The sequence below is a fragment of the Chrysemys picta genome, chromosome 4 (assembly GCF_011386835.1).
Source record: "Chrysemys picta bellii isolate R12L10 chromosome 4, ASM1138683v2, whole genome shotgun sequence".
NCBI lineage: Eukaryota > Metazoa > Chordata > Testudines > Emydidae > Chrysemys > Chrysemys picta.
Window position 1 is genome coordinate 134,680,848 of NC_088794.1, and position 24,151 is coordinate 134,704,998.

Consider the following 24,151-nt stretch of genomic DNA (forward strand, 5'->3'; position numbering starts at 1 on the left):
AATGGGTCGGTTTCTAACAGTCCCTCTAGTGAGGGCCTCAGATAATATAAACCAGGCAGGAAATCTACAAAAATCCATATTGTTTCCCACACTAATATTCTGCATAAAATACTGCACTTTTCAGGAGTCTCCCCATACTTCAGACAATGCACAGAGTAACATTTATAAAATAATTTGCATGAAAGACTATCCCAGCTCAGCTCCATATACGTTTACATACAACCAATCTCATTACATTTTTAGGAAAAAGACTCATCTTGAGTTTATTAATGGCTTTCTTGGCCCAAAACACTGGTCAAGATTGAGTCACTGGGGTTGTTTTACCACCATAAATTGAGGCTGCCACTATCCATATATTCTTTTTATTTCCATTCCCCATCGTCAAGCTCTTGCTCTCAGGATAAGAGTGTTTCTACTGGTTCTGATCTATGAATTGTCCAACAACGTGCACTGAGGGAGCACCTAGGAATCCCACACTTCACCACCCTCATCCTAGAGGCCTCGCTATTACGTTTGAATTTGAGTTTTCCAAGAAAAAAAAAGTCTTAACTGTTTTTTTTGAGTGGAGAACCTTTCCAGCGGAAGTGGACTATACTGCAGTCAAGTTGGAACAAGTAAGTTACACAGTGGGCATATAAACAGAACCACTCACATGCAAGGTGTATCATTATTTGTCTACATTCTGCTGTGAATTAGAATGTCCTTTATGTTAACACTTTCATGTATAAACACTTCTTTAGTGAAATTCTCTGGCCCATGTAATGCAGGAAGTCAGACTAGATGATAATAGTTGTCACATCTGGTCTGAAGATTTATGAGTCTATGCTCATTGCTATTCTCCCAGTTTCCAGAATTAGATATTTCCATATTTTAACATTCTTAAAACAATATACTTGAAATACACAACTGAGTCCACCTGAGTAACTGCCAGACCCACTTAACTGAAACAATTGCTGGGAACAGATTTAAGACCATGCAATTTGTTGACTAAACAACGGATAAAAAAGGCACACCTTGTCTATATAACAGCATACCTAGTCTTGCCTACAAGCCTATCTACAAGTGTTGGCAACATGGGGAAAACTGTTAGCACTTTGTTCACTTCAGACCATCTTGCTCCTCTTACAGTTGATATAAAAACTGGTATCACCCAGATGCACTTTGCTATGTTTAATGAATTATACAATGCTTTCTACAATTCATCAAGTAAATCAACATACAACCAGCACAATGCATTCACTGAGCCTCTGATAACTGAATGAAAAATTGCCTAATGTCTGTTTTTCAGTAAGGTGTGTCAGTTAAGAGGTTATCTATTGTGTACTTAAAGGTTTCATTTTAAAGTTGAAGGGGCTTACAACATATGAAAATGAAAGCTTCCCACATGCTTTATGAATCTGATATGCAGGTTTTGAGAAATCTACTTATCTGCTTGCCTTGTGCAGCAGGTGGTAATCAGAGGCAGGCAAAAAGAAAAAGGTGCTGAGTGATGCACTCTTCCATTTCCCAAGGGGAAGTCAGGGAGGACAGAACCTAGCTGGAATGGCTACAGCTTTCCCTGGAAAGGAATAGGGACACATAGGGGGAGATGGCAGAATTACTGCTCAGACTCTGGTGCCTATGCAGATTCCATATCTTCACTTCTTGCCTACCCCAGAGGCCACTCTACCAGATGCTCCTGACTGGGGTGGAGGAAGGTCAGCCAGGTAGCGTGTGCAGGTGACATACTGCTTCCTATATTTTCCTCCTCTTCTCCCACTTAGGACATGTCGACATGAGAGAGTTACAACAATCTAATTTAACTGGTGTAGAAACTGATTAAACTGTATGTGGGCACTAATTTTAGATTAAAAGTGCCTCACTGTGATTTAGTCTAAATTAGGGCTGTCGATTAATCGCAATTAACTCGCGATTAACTCAAAAAAATTAATTGTGATTAATTGCACTGTTAAACAATAGAAATTGAACAATTGAAATTTATTAAATATTTGAGGTTTTCTACATTTTCAAATATATTGATTTCAAATACAACATAGAATATAAAGTATACAGTGCTTTTATATTATTTTTGATTACAAATATTTGCACTGTAAAAATGATAAAAGAAATAGTATTTTTCAATTCATCGAACACAAGTACTGTAGTGCAATCTCTTGATCATGAAAGTGCAACTTAGAAATGTATTTTTTTTGTTACATAACTGCACTCAAAAACAAAACAATGTAAAACTTTAGAGCCTACAAGTCCACTCAGTCCTACTTCTTGTTCAACCAATCTCTAAGAGAAACAAGTTTGTTTACATTTATGGGAGATAATGCTGCCCACTTCTTAATTACAATGTCACTTGAAATTGAGAACAGGCATTCGTATGGCACTGTTGTAGCTGGTGTTGCAAGATATTTACATGCCAGATGCGCTAAAGATTTGTATGTCTCCTCATGCTTTGGCCACCATTCCAGAGGACATGCTTCCATGCTGATGACGTTCGTTAAAAAAAATAATGTGTTAATTACATTTGTAACTGAACTCCTTGGAGGGGAGAATTGTATGTCTCCTGCTCTGTTTTACCCACATTCTGCCATATATTTCATGTTATAGCAGTCTCTGATGGTGACCCAGCACATGTTGTTCGTTTTAACTTTCACTACAAATCTGACAAAACACAAAGAAGATACCAATGTGAAATTTCTAAAGATAGCTACAGCACTCGATCCAAGATTTAAGAATCTGAAGTGCCTTCCCCCTGAGAGGGACGAGGTGTGGAGCATGCTTTCAGAAGTCTTAAAAGAGCAACACTGATGCAGAAACTGCAGAACCCAAACCACCAAAAAAGAAAATCAACATGCTGGTGGCATCTGACCCAGATGACGAAAATGAACATGCGTCAATCTGCACTACTTTGGATTGTTATCGAGCAGAACCCGTCATCAGCATGGACGCATGTTCTCTGGAATAGTGGTTGAAGTATCAAGGGACATATGAATCTTCAGTGCATCTGGCATGTAAATATCTTGCAATGCTGGCTACAACAGTGCCATGCAAATGCCTGTTCTCACTTTCAGGTGACATTGTAAACAAGAAGCATGCAGCATTATCTTCTGCAAATGTAAACAAACTTGTTTGTCTGAGCGATTGGCTGAACAAGAAGTAGGACTGATTGGACTTATAGACTCCAAAGTTTTACATTGTTTTATTTTTGAATGCAGGATTTTTTGGTACATAATTCTACATTTTTAAGTTCAACTTTCATGATCAAGAGATTGCACTACAGTACTTGTATTAGGTGAACTGAAAAATCTCTCTTTTTTATAGTGCAAATATTTGTAATAAAAAATAAATATAAAGTGAGCACTGTTCACTTCGTATTCTGTGTTGTAATTGAAATCAATATATTTGATTATGTAGAAAACATCCAAAAATATTTAAATAAATGATATTCTATTATTAACAGTGTGATTAATCGCACGACTAATTGCGATTACTTTTTTTAATTGCTTGAAAGCCCTAGTTTAAATTCATTCCTTACTACTTAAGGAATTGGTACTTCTAAACTAAGGTAGTTAGATTCATACAATTTCACTGTGAAACTGGTGGTGCTGAAAAGTTATGAGAAAAGTCAGAAGAGTAGCAACAGCCACCTCCCCGGACTCAAGGGTGTCTATGAAGAGGAGCCTGCACAGACTGCTGGAAGGAGGGGAGTTTATCCAGCAGCCATTATCACATGCAGCGGTGAAGAGGTGTGGGGAACTTGTTCACTGGGGATGGATGGAATTTATTTATATTAGTGTGTGGTGGTCCATGTATTTTCTCTTGGGCTAGTAGGCTCAGGCCTGGTCTATGCTTAAATTAGATCATCCTAGCTACATTGCTCAGGACTGTGAACATTTTCATGCCCTGAAAGAGTTAGATCAACCTAACCCCCCACTGTAGATGCAGCTAAGTCGACAAAGATTCTACCATTGACCTAGCTACTGCCTCTCAAAGAGGTGGATTAACTACATCTATAGAAAAACCCGTTCCATCAACATAGGAAGCATCTATACTATGGCACTGCAGCAGCTGTAGTATAGACATGGCCTTCAGCCCTCAGCAAGGAGGAGTCAGGAAAGCTTTCAAGCCCTCTTAATGCTGTGTAAGTATTTACACAGTTAGACCTCTTTCCTCAACAGTGCCCTGCGTTGTTCGTGAGCTGCATTTTACTTTACACAGATTTATGTAACATTATAAGTTACTGTGACTTGCATTTTGCCAATGCAATAGCAATTACTCTAAGTAGACCTGAGAGTATGTTATTTTGGATAATTATAATTCCTCTCAATAGGACCTCTAACCACTATTTATTAATTTGTAACGTTCCTATTAGATTAGCACATATATGCGCTTTTTGGAAACAAATGAATAACGTCTAAAGAAAAAAATAGCTGTATAAACAAAGCATTTGAAAGATTTTAGTTATCTACTCACCTACTTTTATTTCTGTATTTCCAGAATATTAGTTAATTGTCTTTAGTAATGCAAATCCCATTATAAAATGTAGGATACACTTCCTGCAGGCTTGTTTTTCAAATATAAGAACATGTTCTTCATTTTCAACAATTTTTTTTCCCCCACATAGTCATAGCAACAGAAATCTGAGGCTTCCATGTAGTCTTTAACTTGCCTTTATTGTAAACAAAAATCTGGCCAATATAATTCAGGGTAAAAACTAGGGCAGACTGTCTGGTAAACGAATACACAGTAATACTGAGAACAACAGATGCCTGGAAGGGACTGTCAGACTTGATTGCATTAAAGCAGCTCACTTTAAAAAAAAAAAAAAAAGAATGAAGCTCCTATACTCATGAAATAATTCTTTCTAATCTGGAAAAGCATCAATGTAATTTTCCCTAATGCCATTTTTAAAAATTGTCTGCATTAGAAAACATAGTACTTACCTCTGCCCTTTTAAGCATTTCCCATTTATTTAGAATTTTCATTGCATAAATGCGTTCTGTGCTCTTCATTTTAACAACTGCTACCTGGAATAATAATAATTTTGTTTAACAAAAACAAATGGAATTTAACAGTTTCAACACATTTTTTTCAAACAGCTGATAAATGATGCAAAGTATTGTTTAATAAAATCAGATTACTGAAGAGTAAGTAATTAGTGACCAAGAGTCAGTGAACAACTCGCTGAACATATTGGTAAGTTATTTTTCCCTTCTAAGAAGGGAATTGTAAAAACACATTACTATTCATTTACTTGACACACAGTATGCCAGGTGTGGTCAACAGTTCATGATCAAGTGGATGGGGGATGGTACAGGAGGAGCACGAAGTCTTATATGAAGATGTGTAGTAAAGCTACATTGTTTGCCAAGAACAAGCAATGTTTGTATACCATGCCTTTAGCCAATGAAAGAACATTTAAAAGGACAGCCACAGAGAACAGAAAAACTGCTGCCCAAAGGGAAAACAAATTAGAAGCCAGCCAGAAACACACTGATATAACCAGACGCCTGATATTGGACAGCTTTTATACGCTGTATACTGACTTAAAAAAATGGAAGCAGAGCTAGTTAACATGTACACTATTTTATTTGAGTTGTACCACGTATTCTACTTGTCAAAGACTTGCTTATGCTGCTCTGTCTTGGACAGTAGTGGTGTATATGGCTGTATAACGGAGAGAGGGTGTAAGAGAACATTCTCCAGTACTGTACCTTAATGGCAAACTATACACTGAGGCTATGTCTACACTAGGGAGTTTACAGCGGCACAGCTGTACCGATGCAGGGAGCTCTCCCGTCGACATAGCGCTGTGCACACTACCACTTGTGGCAGTGAAATGTATGTTGCTTAGGGGTGTGTTTTTTTCACACCCCGAGACAAAGGTTTTGCCAACATAAGAGGTAGTGTACACATGGCCTAAGATAAAGCAGCATGGTGTCTTTAAATTGCAGTGAAGGAATATAGTTCTATTTTGGAACTGTGAAGGCTACATTTTAGGCTGGGCTTGAAAAATCCACTTGCCCAGGGCTAATAAGAATCTTTCCTGGGCAAAAGCCATCAACTTCTAAAAAACTTAAGCTTTCATTTCGGTGAAGAAAAAGGTTTAGTTCTTATGGTTGCAAAGAAAATGTGATCCAAACGTCTAGTAATGCAGCGCCATCTTAAGTCTGCAGCCAGACTGCTTGAGTGCCTCTGTTGTTGCTGATCGCTTTCCTAGATTTCAGCAGCCTAAAAATTGACTTGTCCGTTTTCACTGTTGCTTTTCAGAACTCAGCAGGCAGCAGTGAAACTGACAAGAATCAGATCAAATACACTGCCACTGTTACTTGAAAAGACTGAGTAGCAGTGGAGGCAGGCACTGATGCTATTCACAAAGGAGGTTGAGTGGAAAATGAGGCTGGATAGAGCAGCTAAGAGAGATCACCCCTCACAAAACAGGAAACTGGAGGAGGGAGACAGAGTATCAGAGAATCTCACTCACCATTCTAGCCAGAAGCTCTGGGTTGGGTGCCGGGGGGAGAGAGAGAGAGAGAGAGAGAGAATACACCTCCCATCCAGTATCCACAAAGGGGTGGAGTGGGGATCTTCAAGATTATCAGACACCAATTAGGCAGAGGGTGACATGGAAGATGAAGACCCTAAACAGAGTTCAGTGACACATACTGTTCTCTAAATGTCTATAAAGACAACTGGCTTGTGTAAATTCTAATTCTTACGCTACTGAACAATAAAAAAAATTATCTAGGTTTATGCCTCTTGTTATCTTGGACTTCTAGCCCCCACCAAATTGTGGAGTGACTCACCCACTTTGCATTGCTGTGTGCGGCTTTCTCTTATAAAAAATGGGGATTTCATACCTCTAAGTAGATAGTCACATCAAATTAGTTTCCTTTCATTTTATTTCATAATTGCTACTATGGGAGTACTTGATCTTCTGCTCTCTCTCCTTCCCATAAACTTCATGGATATCCAGAACCTATCCATTTTAGCACTACTATGTAAACAATGAATTAATCTTCACATCACCCTCCTATGAACAAGTAATATTCTCATTTTACAGATAAGGAAGATGAAGCACAGAGAGTCTACACAAGTTTCTCAAGTTCATACAGGAATCATAGCCAGGAACAGACTCTAAACCTCACAAAACCCAGCCCTATACTTCAACCAACAAGCCATGTTTGAGCGTTTTTTGTTTTTTTTTTTGTATTTGTCTCTCAAGAGTGCACGAAAACAGGATCTCTGAGGCACACATATAAGCCAACTGTACAGTTGCATTGTGAGCTAGGACTCTGATATTATTTGTACTAATTTTGTAGTACATTTTCCTTCAAAATGGTTTTATCTGAAATAAAGCTCTGCTCCACTTGTACTGGAACAAAGAACAAGATAAATCTATACAGCTGAGAGAATGTTTTCAGACTTCAGTAAGAGCAGGCACTTTGCTTCCAAAATCCTAGCTAAAAAAGCCTCATCTTGTGACTCCATCTTCAAGAAGCAATTTGAGCTTTGAGGATTTCAGGTCTGAAATGAAAATAAGGTAGACTATTAAGCCAAGTTCCTTGCTGACTTCCACCCTGTTTCATCCCATTTAATTAAATGGGTTGTAAATCAAAGCAAAATTTGGCTCTAAGCACATTGCAGAACCCTCCCCATTACTGAACTCTATCCATTACTGTCTAAGGTTGAGCACGTGTCGTTGTAGCCGTGTTGGTCTCAGGATATTGAAGAGGTAAAACAACATCTTTTACTGGACCAACTTCTGTTGGTGAAAGAGAAGCTTTCAAGTTATACAGAGCTATTCTTCAGATAAAAAAAGATTAGCTCTTTCACCAACAAAAGTTGTTCCGACAAAAGATATTACCTCACCCACCTTGTCTTTCTAAGGTTAAGCATATCAGGTAAAACAAGGTATGAACTTGCAAGTAATCCTCTTGTAAACTGTTTTAATGTCATTTTTACGGTCTAAATAAAAGTGTAAGAAATGAGCAGAGACTTCACTGAAAGTAAGTAAAGGCTTACAAATTTGATTGATTGGGCATCCAGAGAATCTAGACATTGATAATAAAGACACTCTGCTGGATAGCTTATGGATCTTTGGATGTTCAACCTTTTGTAAATCATGCTAGCATTAAGTCAATGCAAAGGCAAAAGACAATTTGCTACATCATCTACAGTACTTACTGTACATCAAACCTTCAGAAAAAAATTTAAGCAACCAGAGTTTTAGGAAACCAGAGTTCTAAGGGACAAAAACTGCTATTTACTCAGATAACACTTCCCTGATGTTAAAGAGAAGATTGTAAAATTATCTAGAAGGCCTTGGTGCATAACACCAAATCTGGTGATTTTTATATCAAGCACAGCTATTGGTAATTGTGTTAGTTAAAAGTTCATCTCAGGTTTCAAATAGAAACTTTTTTATCTGAGCAAAATCCAGGGATGCTTGGGTGTAAGTGATTTTTGCATCTTCCTTCTTTTACAAACGAGTCCAGATGTCACGCAGTGCGTGCGTGCTGCATATTTTCCTTTTAAAAGTGTACAAGCTATACACCACTTTTACCTATCAGAACCAAACATGAGATGATATAAACATGCTGTTAGAGTCTTAATTTATTCAGTTATGAATTTGGTAACTTTTATTGTTCTAGTTACAGCTGCTGTAGATAAGGTAAGCTTGATAGTGGTTTGTGTGCTTCATTATGTTGGTAGGGGTATCCTAGGTATTGATTACTGAAACAAACTTGCTTTATGAACTAGAACTGCCCTAGTATTCTCAGAAGAGGAGTTTCTGTGAGTTAATGCTAAACGGAGTGCCAGTGCTCCGCCTGGACAGAGGTCTGTCTACTTAGACCAGCTTTAACAACTTATCTGAATAGATAAATTAGGTATATTTTAAAATTAAAATAGAGTTACTAAAAATGGCTTTGTTGGGGTTCATTTTTATTGTCTCAATTTACATAGAAAAAAATCAAGTTAGATTTTTTAACGGTCCACCCTTTACATTTCCTTGGGATCTGAAGCTCACAGTAAGTTCTTTCCATTTTGCACATCATTACCAGCAATAAAGGTTCTGCAAACCAGTTTGGCCCTCAACACCAAAGTTATCCAATTGCCTTCAGTGGGGTTGCACATATATAGGTGACTAAGTGGAACTACAAAGAATTGTCTATTTAGGCTTTTATAACATGCCTATCCCCATAGTAACTTCACACTTGGATCCAACAATAACAAGCACTGAAGAAAACCCTAAAATAGTATTAAGTGCCTTAGAAATATTTTCAAATTGAAACACTGTCTCCATTCCCATGTAAGAGTAAATTGCTTGTTTTGATATTTTTGTTAAGAACTTATTGTGGGAAAGCAAAGTCAATTCAATGTTTTGCATCATATTCTGAATTCAATGAAGTTAATGACCATTCATAGCTCTTATGGTAGTCAGCTCCTCATCCAGCCCCTGAAGAAGTTCAGTCTCTCGTGCTAATGATTTTTCTCCCTATTGCTCAACAGTTCAGGAGGGAAGGTAGCCCCTGCAGGTAGCTAAGGCCAATCCCATGGAAAGTTCTGAACAGACCTTTAATAGAATCCTGTACCTTTTTTCAGGACGTATGACTATTTTTAGACATGATACACAAAGAAACAGAATCTAGTTCGCTCTCTCCTGGCTGTGTTGACAATGCACTACCAACAGGCACAAGAAGTTTTGGCTCTTATTTGTCCTTGAAGTGACCAGACATGATGAATACTCACAGGAAACAAAATGTGTTCACATTCTATGCACTTTTCAGAGTATAACTGCCCTCTTAGTCAACCCATCCCTGATTCTGAATCATATTAGTGTCTGGAAATCTATGTTTAATCATAAAGTGGGCACAATGGACTCCTTTTGTTTTCTCTCTCATTATAGCTAGGTAGTAATTCACAAATATGTTCCATTCTGGGGACAATAACGGTGTATGTGGGGGATGGGAGGTTAAATGTATTGATTAGATTGATTGCCCGAGCCTAGTAAGCAGAGGGATAGGTATTACTATAAATTACTAATAAAATTCTGTCTGTGTTGTAATAGTATTGCTATGAAAAGGTGTTTCTAAAGCACCTATCGTATCTAGACAGGGCACATGATTAAGGATTTTAGCTATTCTTGTGCAAAGCAGGCCCAAACTGTTCCACCCTTCCGTTCTATACATAGTTACTATTTCCCAGAAAACTAGAGCATTGCCTTTGCATGTAAAAATCCTTAGTAATGATCAAGGGAAGGAAAGTAATAGTTTCTAAACTGTATTTGCCAGCTTTCCATGAGATGTCAACTGCCAAACATCCTCTCCTCTTGAGAGAGTTACCCAACACCCATATTTAAAGAGTTATTCTTTAAAAATAATTGTTTATACTGTTAATTGTTTGAGTATATATTTTTTCACACTGAAACATACAAATACAGTGTAATATATGTGTATAGCTCTTTATAGCGAATAAGAAACCCACTAAGGGATTCTTGGGGGAAAAAAATATAGGAAAGTTACATAGTTGTGTAAGCAATTCAGAATGCTGAAGAGTTCAAATTTTTAGTCATCTAACAGGAATCTATAAAACTCATTTTTGTTCAGTTCTATGACAGAAAAAATTTCAAATGTACAAATTCACAACTGGATTGAAAAAGCTATTCTTGGCAAAATTTTAAAAAATGCTTAAGTTCCATTGACTTTCAATGAGGCTTACATTTCTAACTACTTATGTCACTTCCGACAATGGGACTCGGTGTCAGCAGCACACCTGGCTCCAGGCCTGGTCACTAGGCAACCCAACAAGCTCAGCTGGTCCCAATGAGCCTTTTCCAAATGATCATGCTTCCTAATTGGGCAGGAGATTCTACAGCTGCTATGCAGGCCTGGGCTTAGCCATCTGGAGGTCCCTTCTGGAATGACAATAGCAGAAGCCCAGCTCACCCTTGAGGACTTAGTTGGGACCTTACAGGAACTGCAGGCTCAGACTGCGTCACTGAGATCAAAATGCAGTCCTGCAGGCTCAGGTGGGGCCCATGAAATGCAGGCCCAGGCTATCGCAATACAGGACAGGAATGCTGCCCTCCAAGCCCAGGTACAAGACCAGGCAGCAGCTGTGGCCCCACCCAGGCCTCACATCTACTGTCCATTAGCCCAAGGTCCCGCTCCTGACAAGTTCACTGGGGACCGCGCCAAATTCCACAGATTCTTGAATCAATGTCACCTGCTGTTTGTACGGCACCTGCTACCATACCCCACAGATCGGTCCAGACTAGGATTCGTGATTGCCCTACTTACTGGAGAGGCCTAGGCATGGGCTTCCCCAGTACAGGAGGGGTCTAGCCCTCTTCTCAACCACCTCAAGGAATCTAACAAGGCAATGGCATGCATTTTTGACAACCCTGTGTCAGTCACTGGGCATTAAATCAAATCACTGTACACAACCAATATCCCCTTCACTGAGCTCTTGGAAAGACTCTGATTAGCCTGTGTCTTCATGAAAAATCAGATGTGCATAGAGCATTGGTTAGAATCCAGCAGGGGGACGAGCTCCAATCCAGGTATGGCCATTTTGGATGTCTGGACTCTGTAACGTACCCACTAACTTCCAACATTTCATGAATGGCATCGTCAGGGATATCCCTGACTAGTTTATGATCATCTACCTAGATGACATTCATCTTCTCTGAAAATCAAGAACTCCATGACCATCACATATATAGCTTTAGCTCAGCTTCCCCAGAATCAACTCTGCACCAAGCCTGAAGAGCGTGAATTTCACAAGGACTGCCTGATCGTTCCCTTAACATCCCTCCTCAAGAAGGGAGCCAAATTCGCCTGGTCAGCCAACGTGCAGACTGCGTTTTATCACCTGAAAGGAGTCTTCACATCCACTCCTATCCTAAACCACCCAGACCCCACTTGGGCCTTCATCACAAACTGATGCCTCACACTTTGCAATGGGTGCAGTCTTTTCTCAATTCACTGGTCCCCACCAGCTACTTCTCCCAGAAACTGACGCTCACAGAGGAAAAAATATGACACTAGAACAAGATCTCCTGACTATAAGGGCTGCCTTTGAGGAGCTGCATGCCTCCTTGAAGTGGCCCGTGCCCGTCTATGTGCAGACCAATCACAAAAACCTAGAGCACCTAAGACAGCTTAACAGTTAAGCCAATGCCAGATCCATTGGGTGCCTTTTCAATACAGATTCAATTTTACAATCACCTATCGCTTGTGGACTAAGAATGGGAAAGCAGACCTGTCCCACAAGGGTGAGCACCACAAAGTAGAGGGAGAAGGTCTTTCAACTGTTATCAAACCCTCCTAGTTTATCAGAGGAACTGGCGAGGGCCATCTGATGATCACCATCTGCTCTCTGCTCCCCAGCAACTCACTGGGAGCACCAATCTGCCAGTCCCTGGAAAACGCGGGCACCTCCCTTGGGCCAACCTTCCTTTTACAGCAAGGTCTCCTCTACCATGGGGATAGCTTTTACATTCCTGAAGGAAAGCCCCAACTCCAAGTATTGAGGCTGTGCCACAACTCCCTCATGGCAGGACATTTTTGAGCAGTTTAAGACCGGGAACCTGATTTCTAGGTATTTCTGGTGGCCAACCTTATGAAAAGACATCAAGGACTACATTAGGATGTGTGATCTCTGTGCCCACGCTAAAAGACCATACAAGACCAGTGGGCTTTCTCCATTCTCTTCCCACACCTACATGTCCTTAGGCACTCGGTGGTCCTGACAGCTGTGGACTTCCTGACAAAAATGACCCATTTGAACCCCGCTGTATGCTTCCATCAGCCTGTGAAACTGCACACCAATTCTTGGAACATGCCCGCATGCCTAAACACAATTTCTAATCAGGGTGCCCAATTTGTTTCCTGGTTCTGACAGGTCTTTCTCCACCTTCTTGGCATCAAGACCCTCATTTCAACTTCCTTCCTCCCTCAGACTTCCTCTGAACCGAAGTGTCAGCCAGACACTGGAACAGTATCTCTGATGTTTTCTGAATTTTCACCAACATGACTGGGTTCCCCTATTGCCAGACCAAATTCGCTTACAATATTGCAACCCACATCTCCACCCAGCAAAGCCCATTCCTTGTAAACTTTGATTTTCAACCTTGGTTTCACCCTGAACTATGAGAAGGCTCCCCTGTTCCAGCAGCCACACACTGGGTCTTCCATCTCCAACAAATTCATCAGGAGCTCATGGAGTATTTAGTGGCTGCCAAGGAGTCTCATAACAGCTATGCTGATAGACATCAGCAAGTAGCCCTGGACTTAAACATAGGTGATAAGATGGGGCTTCCTGCCCAAAACTTGGTCAACCCGTCCCTCTGCCAACCTCGACCATAAGTGCCTCAACCCCTCTCAGATGACCCAGAAAATAAATCCAGTGAGTTCAGCTCCCAAAGTCCCTCAAGAGCTACTCAGTCTTTCATGTCATCTTTCCCAAACCACTGCTCAACAACCCCTTCCTCAGACAGATGGATCCACTGCCACCATCCATAATGGCCATAGGGCAGGAATAACGTGAGGTCCATCAATTCTTCGATTCCCAACAGGTCAGAGGTAAGATCCAGTACTTAGTGGATTGCAAGGAGTACAGGCCAGAGGAGCAATCCTGGAAGACCACACAAAACATCCATGCCCACATCCTGTTACAGGAATTTCACCAAGAGTATCATGACAAACCAGAGCCAAGAGCCCCTAGAAGAAGCCCTAGGGGAGAGGGTGCTATCAGGAGAACAGCTAGCTCCCAGCACGGTTGCTAGGCAACCCAGAAAGTTCAGTTGGGCCCAGTGAGCCTGCTCCAAAGAGTCATGCTTCCTGATCGAGCAGGAGAGCCTGCGGCCTGCTACTTGAGCTTGCAGTGGCAGCTGCACAGCTGCTGCTCAACGCGTACCACACCCACAGCTGTGCTTGCCCTGCTCCTGCTTCCAGCCCTAGCTCCTGTCCCGTTCCAGCCATGCCTCCTGTCTGCTCCAGTCCAGTCTTTGCCCCCCATTTCTGCTCCTGGTCTTGAATCCAGTTCAGACCTTTGGCTTGGCTTCTCGACCCCGACTTCAGCTTCAACCTCAGCCTGGTACCTAACTCCTGGATCTACACTTGCCACTTCTCTGAACTGCCACTGCAACAACCACAGAAGGTCCAGCTGCACCTATTAAGTAGGCTGCCCACACCCTAGTAGCTTATGCTTGGGTTCCTAAATTGGGCACTTTTTAAACTTTTACCTTCTGTTATTATGAGAGTGATTCTTTTTCCTTTAAAGTCAATGGCAAAATTCCTATTGGCTGCAGTAGTGCAGGATCAGACTATTTCTTCATTGCTAAAAATATCACAAAACAAAGTTTAGTTGTACAGCCGCCTCAGTACTAATATGTGACCTGCATTAACTTTAAGGAGAGTCACATGTACAATCAGAGAAGAAAAGTTCCTAAAGAGATACACACACTACTGAAAAGAAAGTCAGATATGAAGCATGCACAGGACTGGATTAAGGCTATTTAGAGCCACAGACACACCCCTCACAGGGCTGCCACATATGCCCTCCTGGGGATGGTAGTGGCCATCCACACAAGAGCCATCTAAGGGGTTAGCATCAGGCCCTTCATGCAGGCTGGGCCCACACTCCTCTCTAGAGCACTGCTTCCTATTTCAAGTGGTCTGAGGTCTGTCCCACAGAAGCCTCAGCCCCACGCATCCCTCTGTGCAGGGTTGTCTGCCTACCATCCACCACCCCAGCAAAGCCAGAATAATAATAGTGATGATAGTGGCAGGCCTCCCACTAACCCATACACTCTCCTCTGTTGGGTGGTCTTGGCAGCTCCCCCCCCCGAGAACAGCAGATAGGAATGAGGCAGTTAGTCTGAAACAGTAATTGTAAGAGGTGCTATGTGCAAACTCAGGAAGTCATCATTACTGCATCAGTTACACATTTTAAAGGTTTTCTTCACAACAAGAGCAAGAAACATTTTTTAAAATGAAATTACAGGATTTAAGAACCCAGGGACCTAAACTTGTACCTATAGTGGACGTATGCATTCAATTTGGCCCTGAATGGACAGTAACTGTTTGTTTAGCTTATACAGAAAGGAGAATAGATGGCCAGTGGGAATCACTGAAAACTTGTTTCTTATTTCTAAAAATTCTTAACTTCCTATTAGCTTTAACCATCCTCTCACTTTCCCATCTCTCATTCATTACATGAATTTTCAACCTGGGTCCCATGAACAGGTGTCAGTAAATGGCAACCACCCTGGCCATTTCTATATTGCTAGAAAGATCTTTCTAAATTGACAGGAAGATCTTGGCTACCTGGGAAGAAGAGGAAGGAAAAGGAATGTCAGTATAGTACAAGTTGGGAACCATTGATTTATTACATCAGCTTGTTGTATCGTGCCTTAAATTAGGCATCAATTCTGTATCTGTGCAGGCAAACCCACGTGGCGTCTAATTTAGCCTGAATACACTCTGAAGCAGGGACCACGGCTTCCTTTGTTTGCATAATGTCTAGAAAAATGCCTGACTCCAGGCATTATCGTAATAGAAATAACATTAAGACAAACTGTATAAAATCACCAGCTTTGAAGCAAATGCTCAAATGTTCCTGTGTAAAACTATAGCAACTGATAGTTTTCAGAAGTGTTTTGAAAAATTTTAAAAGTGGATATATCCACATTTGATATTGAACAGAGTAGAATTCAATTTTCAGCCTTTTTTTTATTTTAAGTCCAGTTTGTTTAGCTATTCAGCTTTTTTAACGTAAACATCTTTTCCTTCCTGATTAGTGTCATGTCCAGTAACTGCTGACAAAAAATATAGATCAGAGCATGGTTTTAATTAGATTCTTCTTACACTCTTACATGCCTTATATATCATTTTACAGCATCTAGGATTTTCTTATTTTAACGCTAACTAATTATTTACACCGATGTCAGAGGAATTAACTCTGTGTATTCCCTGGATTCCAATCAACTCGTTTCTAACGAAGTTCCCATAGTATGTACATAGTTTATAGGAGCAATAATATTCAAATTCAGTTAAAATTGAGATTTCCAGCATGTTGCTTTACACAGGACTTGGGTAGTGTGGCATCTGATCTATCTTAGCAAACAAGAGAGTCTATTTACTCTTGCATGGAGCTCCAACTTCTGTCTTTGACTACCGTCCTGTTTTATGATGGTCATCATAATATCTAGCACTTACTTAATAGTACACAGGGCTGAAGGATCCATTCGCCAGTGACAAGCATGAAGTATTCCATAGAAACTGGAGGGAGCTTAAGGCTTCAATTTTGAACACAAAAAATGCAAACTTTTCATTTAAACAAGTTTCTGTGATTGTGAAGGCAACCTTCCAAATACAAGAATATAAACCCACTGCAGTATTGTCTTCTTGAGTTTGTAGTCAGATACCTAACTCCACTGCCTCTGTGGCTTCTCATAGCTCTGACAAGCAGCTAAATGAAATTAAGATTGTCACTGCTGCTACTCAGGAACTTGTGGGCAGTAACATGAAAAACTATACAGATGCATACAGTCCAGTTTCACATTCTTATTGTTTAGGAAAGCTCTAAGTGACAGCATAGGCAGATATTGGAGACTACATTAATGGAGACTAAAAACCCAAAATATGAGGCTGGAAAAACAACAGAGTAGCAAAAAAGCTCTGTCCTATCCTTCCTCACAGGAGACTTTAGAGAGGGAAAAGAAAGCTCCTTTGCCCCTACCTGAGCTAAATGGGGATAGAGATTCAAAGGTATCAAACACACACATTATACAATATATTTTACCAATAACTAACATTGTTCAAAGTATCTAACAATGAATTGCAAAGACTACTTACCTCGCCAAATGCACCTCTTCCAATTACTTTTATAATTTCAAAGTCATCTCGATGAAGTTGCATTTCCTTCACCAATTGTGTAAATGGTTTTGCTGTTAAAAAAGTAAAAATTAAAATTAACACATGGAAGTATACTTTTTCCCAATATCCAACCTAGACCTCCCCCACTGCAACTTGAGACCACTGCTCCTTGTTCTGTCATCTGCCATCACTGAGAACAGCTGAGCTACATCCCCCCTCACTCTTCTCTTCTGCAGACTTAGGGCTTCTCTACACTTATCAGGGGATCAAAGCATGATGATTAATGCACCGGTGGCCAATTTAGCAGGTCTAGTGAAGACCTGCTAAATCAACCGCAGATCGCTCTCCCGTAGACTCCTGTACTCCACCTGAACGAGAAGCACAAGGGGAGCCAACGGGAGAGTGTCTCCCATTGGCATAGCATAGTGTGGACCCCGTGGTAAGTAGATCTAAGTACATCAACTTCAGCTACATTATTCACGTAGCTGAAGTTGCATAACTTAGATCGATCTCCCCCTGTAGTGTAGACAAGGCCTAAATAAGCCCAGTTCCCCCAGCCTCTCCACATAAGTCATGTGCCCCAGCCCCCTAATCATTTTCGTTACCCTCCGCTGGACTCTCTCCAATTTGTCCACATCCTTTCTGTAGTGGGGGGGCCCCAAAACTGGACACAATACTCCAGATGTGGCCTCACCAGTGTCGAATAGAGGGGAATAATCACTTCCCTCGATCTGCTGCCAATGCTCCTACTAATGCAGCCCAATATGCCGTTAGCCTTCTTGGCAACAAGGGCACACAGTTGACTCATATCCAGCTTCTCATCCACTGTAACTCCTAGGTCCTTTTCTGCAGAATTGTTGCCTAGCCACTCGGTCCCCAACCTGTAGCAGTGCATGGGATTCTTCTGTCTTAAGTGCAGGACTCTGCACTTGTCCTTGCTGAACCTCATCAGATTTCTTTTGGCCAAATCCTCCAATTTGTCTAGGTCACTCTGGACCCTATCCCTACCCTCCAGTATATCTACCTCTTCCCCCAGCTTAGTGTCATCCGCAAACTTGCTGAGGGTGCAATCCATCCCATCATCCAGATCATTAATGACAATGTTGAACAAAACCGGCCCCAGGACCGAACCCTGGGGCACTCCGCTTGATACTGGCTGCCAACTAGACATCAAGCCATTGATCACTACCCATTGAGCTCGACAATCTAGCCAGCTTTCTATCCACCTTATAGTCCATTCATCCAATCCATACTACTTTAACTTGCTGGCAAGAATACTGTGGAAGACCGTAACAAAAGCTTTGCTAAAGTCAAGGTATATCAAGTCCACCGCTTTCCCCATATCCACAGAGCCAGTTATCTCATCATAGAAGGCAATCAGGTTGGTCAGGCATGACTTGCCCTTGGTGAATCCATGTTTACTGTTCCTAATCACCTTCCCCTCCTCCAAGTGCTTCAAAATGGATTCCTTGAGGACCTGCTCTATGATTTTTCCAGGGACTGAGGTGAAGTTGACCGATCTGTAGTTCCCCAGATTTTCCTTCTTCCCTTTTTTAAAAAAAGACAGGCACTATATTTGCCTTTTCCAATCATCTGGGACCTGCCCTGATCGCCACGAGTTTTCAAAGATAATTGCTAATGGCTCTGAAATCACATCAGCCAACACCCTCCGCACCCTTGGATGCATTAGATCTGGACCCATGAATTTGTGCACATCCAGCTTTTCTAAAATAGTCCTTAACCTGTTCTTTCACCACTGAGGGCTGCTCACCCCCTCCGCATACTGTGCTGCCAAGTGCAGCAGTCTGGGAGCTAACCTTATCTGTGAAGACTGAGGCAAAAAAAAACATTGAGTACTTCAGCTTTTTCCACATCATCTGTCCTAGGTTGCCTCCCCCATTCAGTAAGGGTCCCACACTTTCCCTGACCTCCTTGTTGCTAACATACTTTGCTCTATTATAACTATTTAATCAGATATTTCTTGTTTGTGCAAAAAAGAAATGTAGCTTGAATAAATGAAATGCATTTTCAGATGCTGTGAACATGGGGGTGTGGTTTAAGTTATTCAGAGTTGGTAAATTCCTAAGTAGATTCAAAGTAGCAACTTTTGAGAACTGATTCAGCAAGGTACACCACACAAATATTAGCAGCAAACTAAAAGGTAATGTATTTTTTTTAATTACTAATCTAATTTTAAATTTCAAATCCATCTAAAGAATTTTTCCACATTTTCAGTTATAGAAGAATATATTTCCATTTTCTCCTTTACACAAAGTATGGTGGAGTATTGTGTGAAGAGAAAATTAAAATTCTGTCTCAAACCTATACTTTCTGTGACATGAAAGTATGTGCCTATCTAAAACAAGGATCTTCTAACAAAGTTTCAGAAGCAATATTCAATTTACAATAGTAACACCCAACAGCATGATTTGGCTGAACTTAACCTCACCTGCCTGCTTCTTCACAACACTCCTTATACCATCCACCTAGGTTTATTTCTCTATGTGTGCTTGGCACTGTGAAAGACAAGTAGAAAGCCCTTTTCCAGAGGAGTTTATAGAAAGAAATAGGACACAAATTAGAGATACACCAGGCAATACAAAGGATGTTTCCGTCTTTGGGCCTTTCGTTGATATATGGTAGGGGCAGGGAGTGGAGTGTTTTTGAAGGGGAAGGATGAAGAGGATAAGGAAACATTTTTACTTAAACTCCCTTAACTTTTCTTCATTCTTGACTTCAAGAATGTAGGTTCCAGTTTGCCCTCACTGCACCCTTTCAAAAGGAACAACATTCCTGTGATATTGCTACTAGTATAGTACTCAGACAGGTTTAACAAGTTACTGTATGTATACATGTATCCAGGTATTGAAAAATGTATCCGCCATCTGGGAGCCAGAGACCAGCTTACTATTCAGGGTGAAAAATACCTGCTCCTCCTCATTCCCTCTCGCCCATCTACTCCTTCTGCAATTTAAAGAAATAAACCTGTACTGTATTTAATTGTATAATGCCAATCAGACCTCCATTTTACAAAATGTAACTGTTTCTTTTATTTCTTTCCTGACTTCACTCTTTTGGTTTTTTCTTTCTAATCACAGAATGTGGTATATATTTTTCTGTGATTTTATCTTATGTTCTCTCTCTTCCTCTACCCCATATATCACTTTCTTTCCCTATATTGTGTTCTCTGCTGCCCACTCCCATATCCCCCCCTTATTTTCTGACTGTCCAACCTCCCCCACAACCCACCTCTCATATACACAAACACCCTATTCTGCTTTTCTGATTGATCCCACAATGCTTTTCATACACCATGCGCTGTCCTCCATCCACTCAATCATATACTGTATAAGTCTTGAAAAAAATGTATCAGACAGCTAGAGCTAAAGCACTAATCTAATGCACTAAATACCGAATCACGTAAGGAAAAATAATTGTTAGGGGACAAATAAATCACATGGGAGCCGGAAACACACAACAGTATGTGGGGAAAATAGCAGATGTGTCAAATTTTTTACTTGGGGCTGGCTCATGGAGTTTCACAGATAAAGTGCACTGCATAAGTAGCCTTTCATCACTTTCACTTTATTCAATGGCAGTGGTGCTCAATGGAGAAATGTATAAATTTTAAAAAGATTTATCTTCTTCTCAGTTTCAGACCCCAAGTTTTTAGATTTAAGTTTGTTTTGGAAAAAGAAACAATTATAATGGGACCTGGAACAAGATGATGTATAGTGGTCTGTGACTATAGGAAGCAATAATATGGCATTCCTGGCTCCACTAAACTAAGGCTATGGCTACACTACGAGGCTTTTAGCGACACAGCTGTGCCGCTACAGCCGTACCGCTAAAAGGAGCGCAGTATAGCTGCTGATTGTCAGCAGGAGCGAGCTCCCTCCTGCTGACAAAACACTTCCACGCCCCATGAACGGCAGCAGCTTTGTAAGCGCCGTTCACACCAGAGCTTTTCATCGGTAAAACTTTTGTGGTTCGATAAAAGTTTTGCCGACGAAGTGCCAGTGTAAACAAACCCTAGGAAAACCTAAAGGGCATAAAGGTTTGATGCAACCTCACAATGCTTAATCAATATGGACACTTCACACACACACACACACACACACACACACGCACACACACACACTTACACTTCAGTTTGTGAGCATATAACTTAACACAAGAAGGATTGAACAAGAAAGTTTGCATTATTATAATTAAGTGCTAGACAGAGAAAATTTTGACACCTACTAGCTTGAGGCAACTATAGAAGGAAGAAACTTCCACCCCCAACCTTGATCAGATTCTAGACATCAGCTCTCTCCAACATGGCTGCTGAAGAATGGTGGCAGGATGTTCCATTTTTCACATCTGCTTTTGGCTAGTCAATATCCAATGCCTTTGGAACTTACCATCAATTGCTAGAGAATGCGGAAGCCCCCTAGTTCCCCAATCTCCACACCTCATAAAATACAGAGCCTCCCCATTCTCCTCAATCCTTGCCTGGCTGCTTGTAAAAAAGGCCTTCCTCCACACTTCTATACTATCCATATTTCGGGGAGAAAAGCCGTGGGGAGGGGGAAGGGAAAAGTGTGTCCTCCATGAGAGTTCTACCTACTTGTACTGCTGACAGTTTTTCCCCCAAACAGCACAAGTATGAAGTTTAGAAGGATTCTCAGTTGTCTTCCCATAAGACACTGAGCAGCAATTATAGGGCCAGAAAAGATTTCCAAGCATATAGTGGGGAGCACCTTCCAAAGGTAAAGTGGCAGTATGATCAGCTATAAGAGTTTTATGTCTACCTGTTCTATTCTGCACAGCATTTGTGAAGGCAAGGTGCTTAACAGACTGAACTGAGGCAGCCAGCGAACCTTGCTGCAAACCACATACAGCTACAGAGTGATGCTGTGATTGTTGGGGATGCCGCCTGCACCAAGTGTGCAAGCCAAATCAAAGATGCTTTGTATTCAGATTTCAAAAACACAGAGTGGAATGGAGGTTGATTGGAGCCTGAAAGAGGCACAGTGAAATATTAGCATTTGATGCTTATTGTTTCTTTAGCTGGTGGTGGTTGGAGGCAGCGAAATGGATCTGTCCTCCTATAACAGTGTTTACATTTATCATGGCTTTATATTTGTGATTTTTGGTGCAGACATTATGACCAGAACTAGTGTCTTTTTTTCTATTAGCTTTTTATTAATTTTTTAAAATATACAGATACAGAGAGAAAATAAACTATACATCAGCTTCCCATAATATATTAACCATTGGCTACCTAAGTTTAGTGATACTTGAAACATGGATATAATATGGTTAAAATATAAATCTATTTGTATAAACTGTATTACACAATTTACAAAAACAAAATTTATCAAAATCTAATTGAAGTAAAATTTTAAAAAAATAGACGCAAAATTCAGGAGGGGTGTAGAGACAGGGAGGGAAGGAAGCGGTCAGAGAGGAGGGAGAGACAAGGAGGAGTCCCCTGGATTTAATAAGATCATTCAGATACTTCTAGAAAAGCATGCCATACCTGAGAATTTCTCTTTGGTATTTCTGTTACAGTATACAATTCGTTCCATGGTGGCCAAGCTTAGGATGTCTATAGTCCTAAATTGTTCGGTAGTTTTTTGGATGTCCATTTTTATAGTACTAGTCTTTTAGCGATTAGTGCTCTGGTAAGCCAAAGTTTTTCAAATTTATTCAGCTTCCAACTAACATCCACTAGGTTTAAAATTACATGTTTAGCTTGTATCACAATTTTATTTGATAGGAAAATTGTAACTGCAATTAAGTTCTACCCAAAACATACTGTTATAGGAGCATTCCCAGAGCATATGGGTTAATCTGGAACTGTGACTCAGCAGGTGCTAGCATTTGTCTGATTTAGTGGCACCTGTTTTGAATAGTCGGGGGGGGGGGGGTTCCAATGATTTTCTGCTGGATTAATCTTAAATGGAGGCCCAAGGAACAGGACAGATCTTGAGGGTAAATCCAAGCATGCCTGATGATCTGTAAACATGCAGAAAAATGCTAAACACACAACTTTATTTAAACACTCCAAACATACAGGCCTGCTGAAATAGGTAATGATGCAAAACCCCACATAAAAACAAGACATGGTTTCTGAACCACAGGGACAGGAAGCAACTGGCCTAGGATTTCTTCGCTTGGCTGTTCGACACATGGAGTGCATCACGGGAATACATAAGAAGAAGCAGGTGAATATCAGGCAGTCCATTACGGGCTACTACTATTACACCACTATGCTGAGGAGCTGGTAACTGATGAACAAGTACGGGGCCTATGAATAGGATAATACAAGTTGCCTTTGGTCCTCCACGTACTTCCTCAGAAGTTTACAGTGAACTCTTGTTCTTGCGGCTGTATTCGACTACCATGATGGATATAGTCTGCCATTGCTTGAGTCTTCTTCACTAAGTCGACATTCAAAAAAAGTTCAGTTTGTTCTTCACAAAGTAACTCTGTTAGCATCCCTTTGCAGGGTCCTCTGAAGGCAGACACACAAATCTTCTCTTGTTCTTCCAGTTTCAGGCTGGTTAAGCATTCTGTGTTCCAGCAAACCTGTTCCTTCTCCTGCTTTGTGATACTGCAGTATTTCCTAGTCATAACCCTCTTGCAGAAGCAGTCACTGAAATGTAAAATAAGGAGGGGTTAATAGGTTTATTTATTGTACAGACATCCACATCACAGAATATGGTAAAAGTTATTTAATTCTGAATTTCGGTGGCTTATTAGGCACTCTGTCCTTAGATGTGAAGTAGTAAGGATATAAATCTAAATGTCTTCCAAGTTTTAAACTGACTTTTGGTGAAAGTGGTTCAGAGGGGAATAGGAGTAACATAAATTCAGTACAAAGGATCTAACAGGTGAAAGATTTATGCCGAAGGTTCCAATCAAGGGAAAGGAAGTGAGCAGGGGCAAGGATAATAAGTCTGCAGTTGAGCAACTTTCCCAGATGGTAACAGTGAACACTTAAGGACTGGAAAAGCATAGGGTATGTCTACACAGGGATAAAAGCCCCTTGGCATGGCCACAGCTGGCTTGGGTCAGCTCACTCTGGCTCGTGGAGCTAAAAATTGCTGTGTAGACATTCAGGCATGGGCTGGAACCTGAACTCTGGGACCCTCCACCCTCACAAGGTACCACAAAATGTCTACACAGTAATTTTTCAGCCCCAAAGCCCTGAGCCCCATGAGCCGAGTCAGCTGAACCGGGACAGCCACAGTTTTTTATCCCCAGGTAGACATACCCATAGT

At 40.8% G+C, this 24,151-nt stretch overlaps 1 protein-coding gene across 12 annotated transcripts in view; it reads right to left on the reverse strand.

Annotated features, from left to right (window-relative positions):
* The window catches only part of CDC42BPB (CDC42 binding protein kinase beta), a 117,066-nt gene that overhangs the window by 65,174 nt on the left and 27,741 nt on the right, over positions 1 to 24,151 (reverse strand). For all 12 annotated transcript variants that reach the window (XR_010600766.1, XR_006176362.2, XR_006176361.2 and 9 more), the window contains exons 2-3: positions 16,857 to 16,948; positions 4,935 to 5,018 (exon numbers count right to left, since the gene is read on the reverse strand). Coding sequence is in view for 8 of the 12 variants with exons in the window: in XM_065593652.1 (XP_065449724.1) it covers positions 4,935 to 5,018; positions 16,857 to 16,948 (176 nt within the window). In the remaining 4 variants the exon portion in view is untranslated. The remainder of the gene's footprint in view (positions 1 to 4,934; positions 5,019 to 16,856; positions 16,949 to 24,151) is intronic.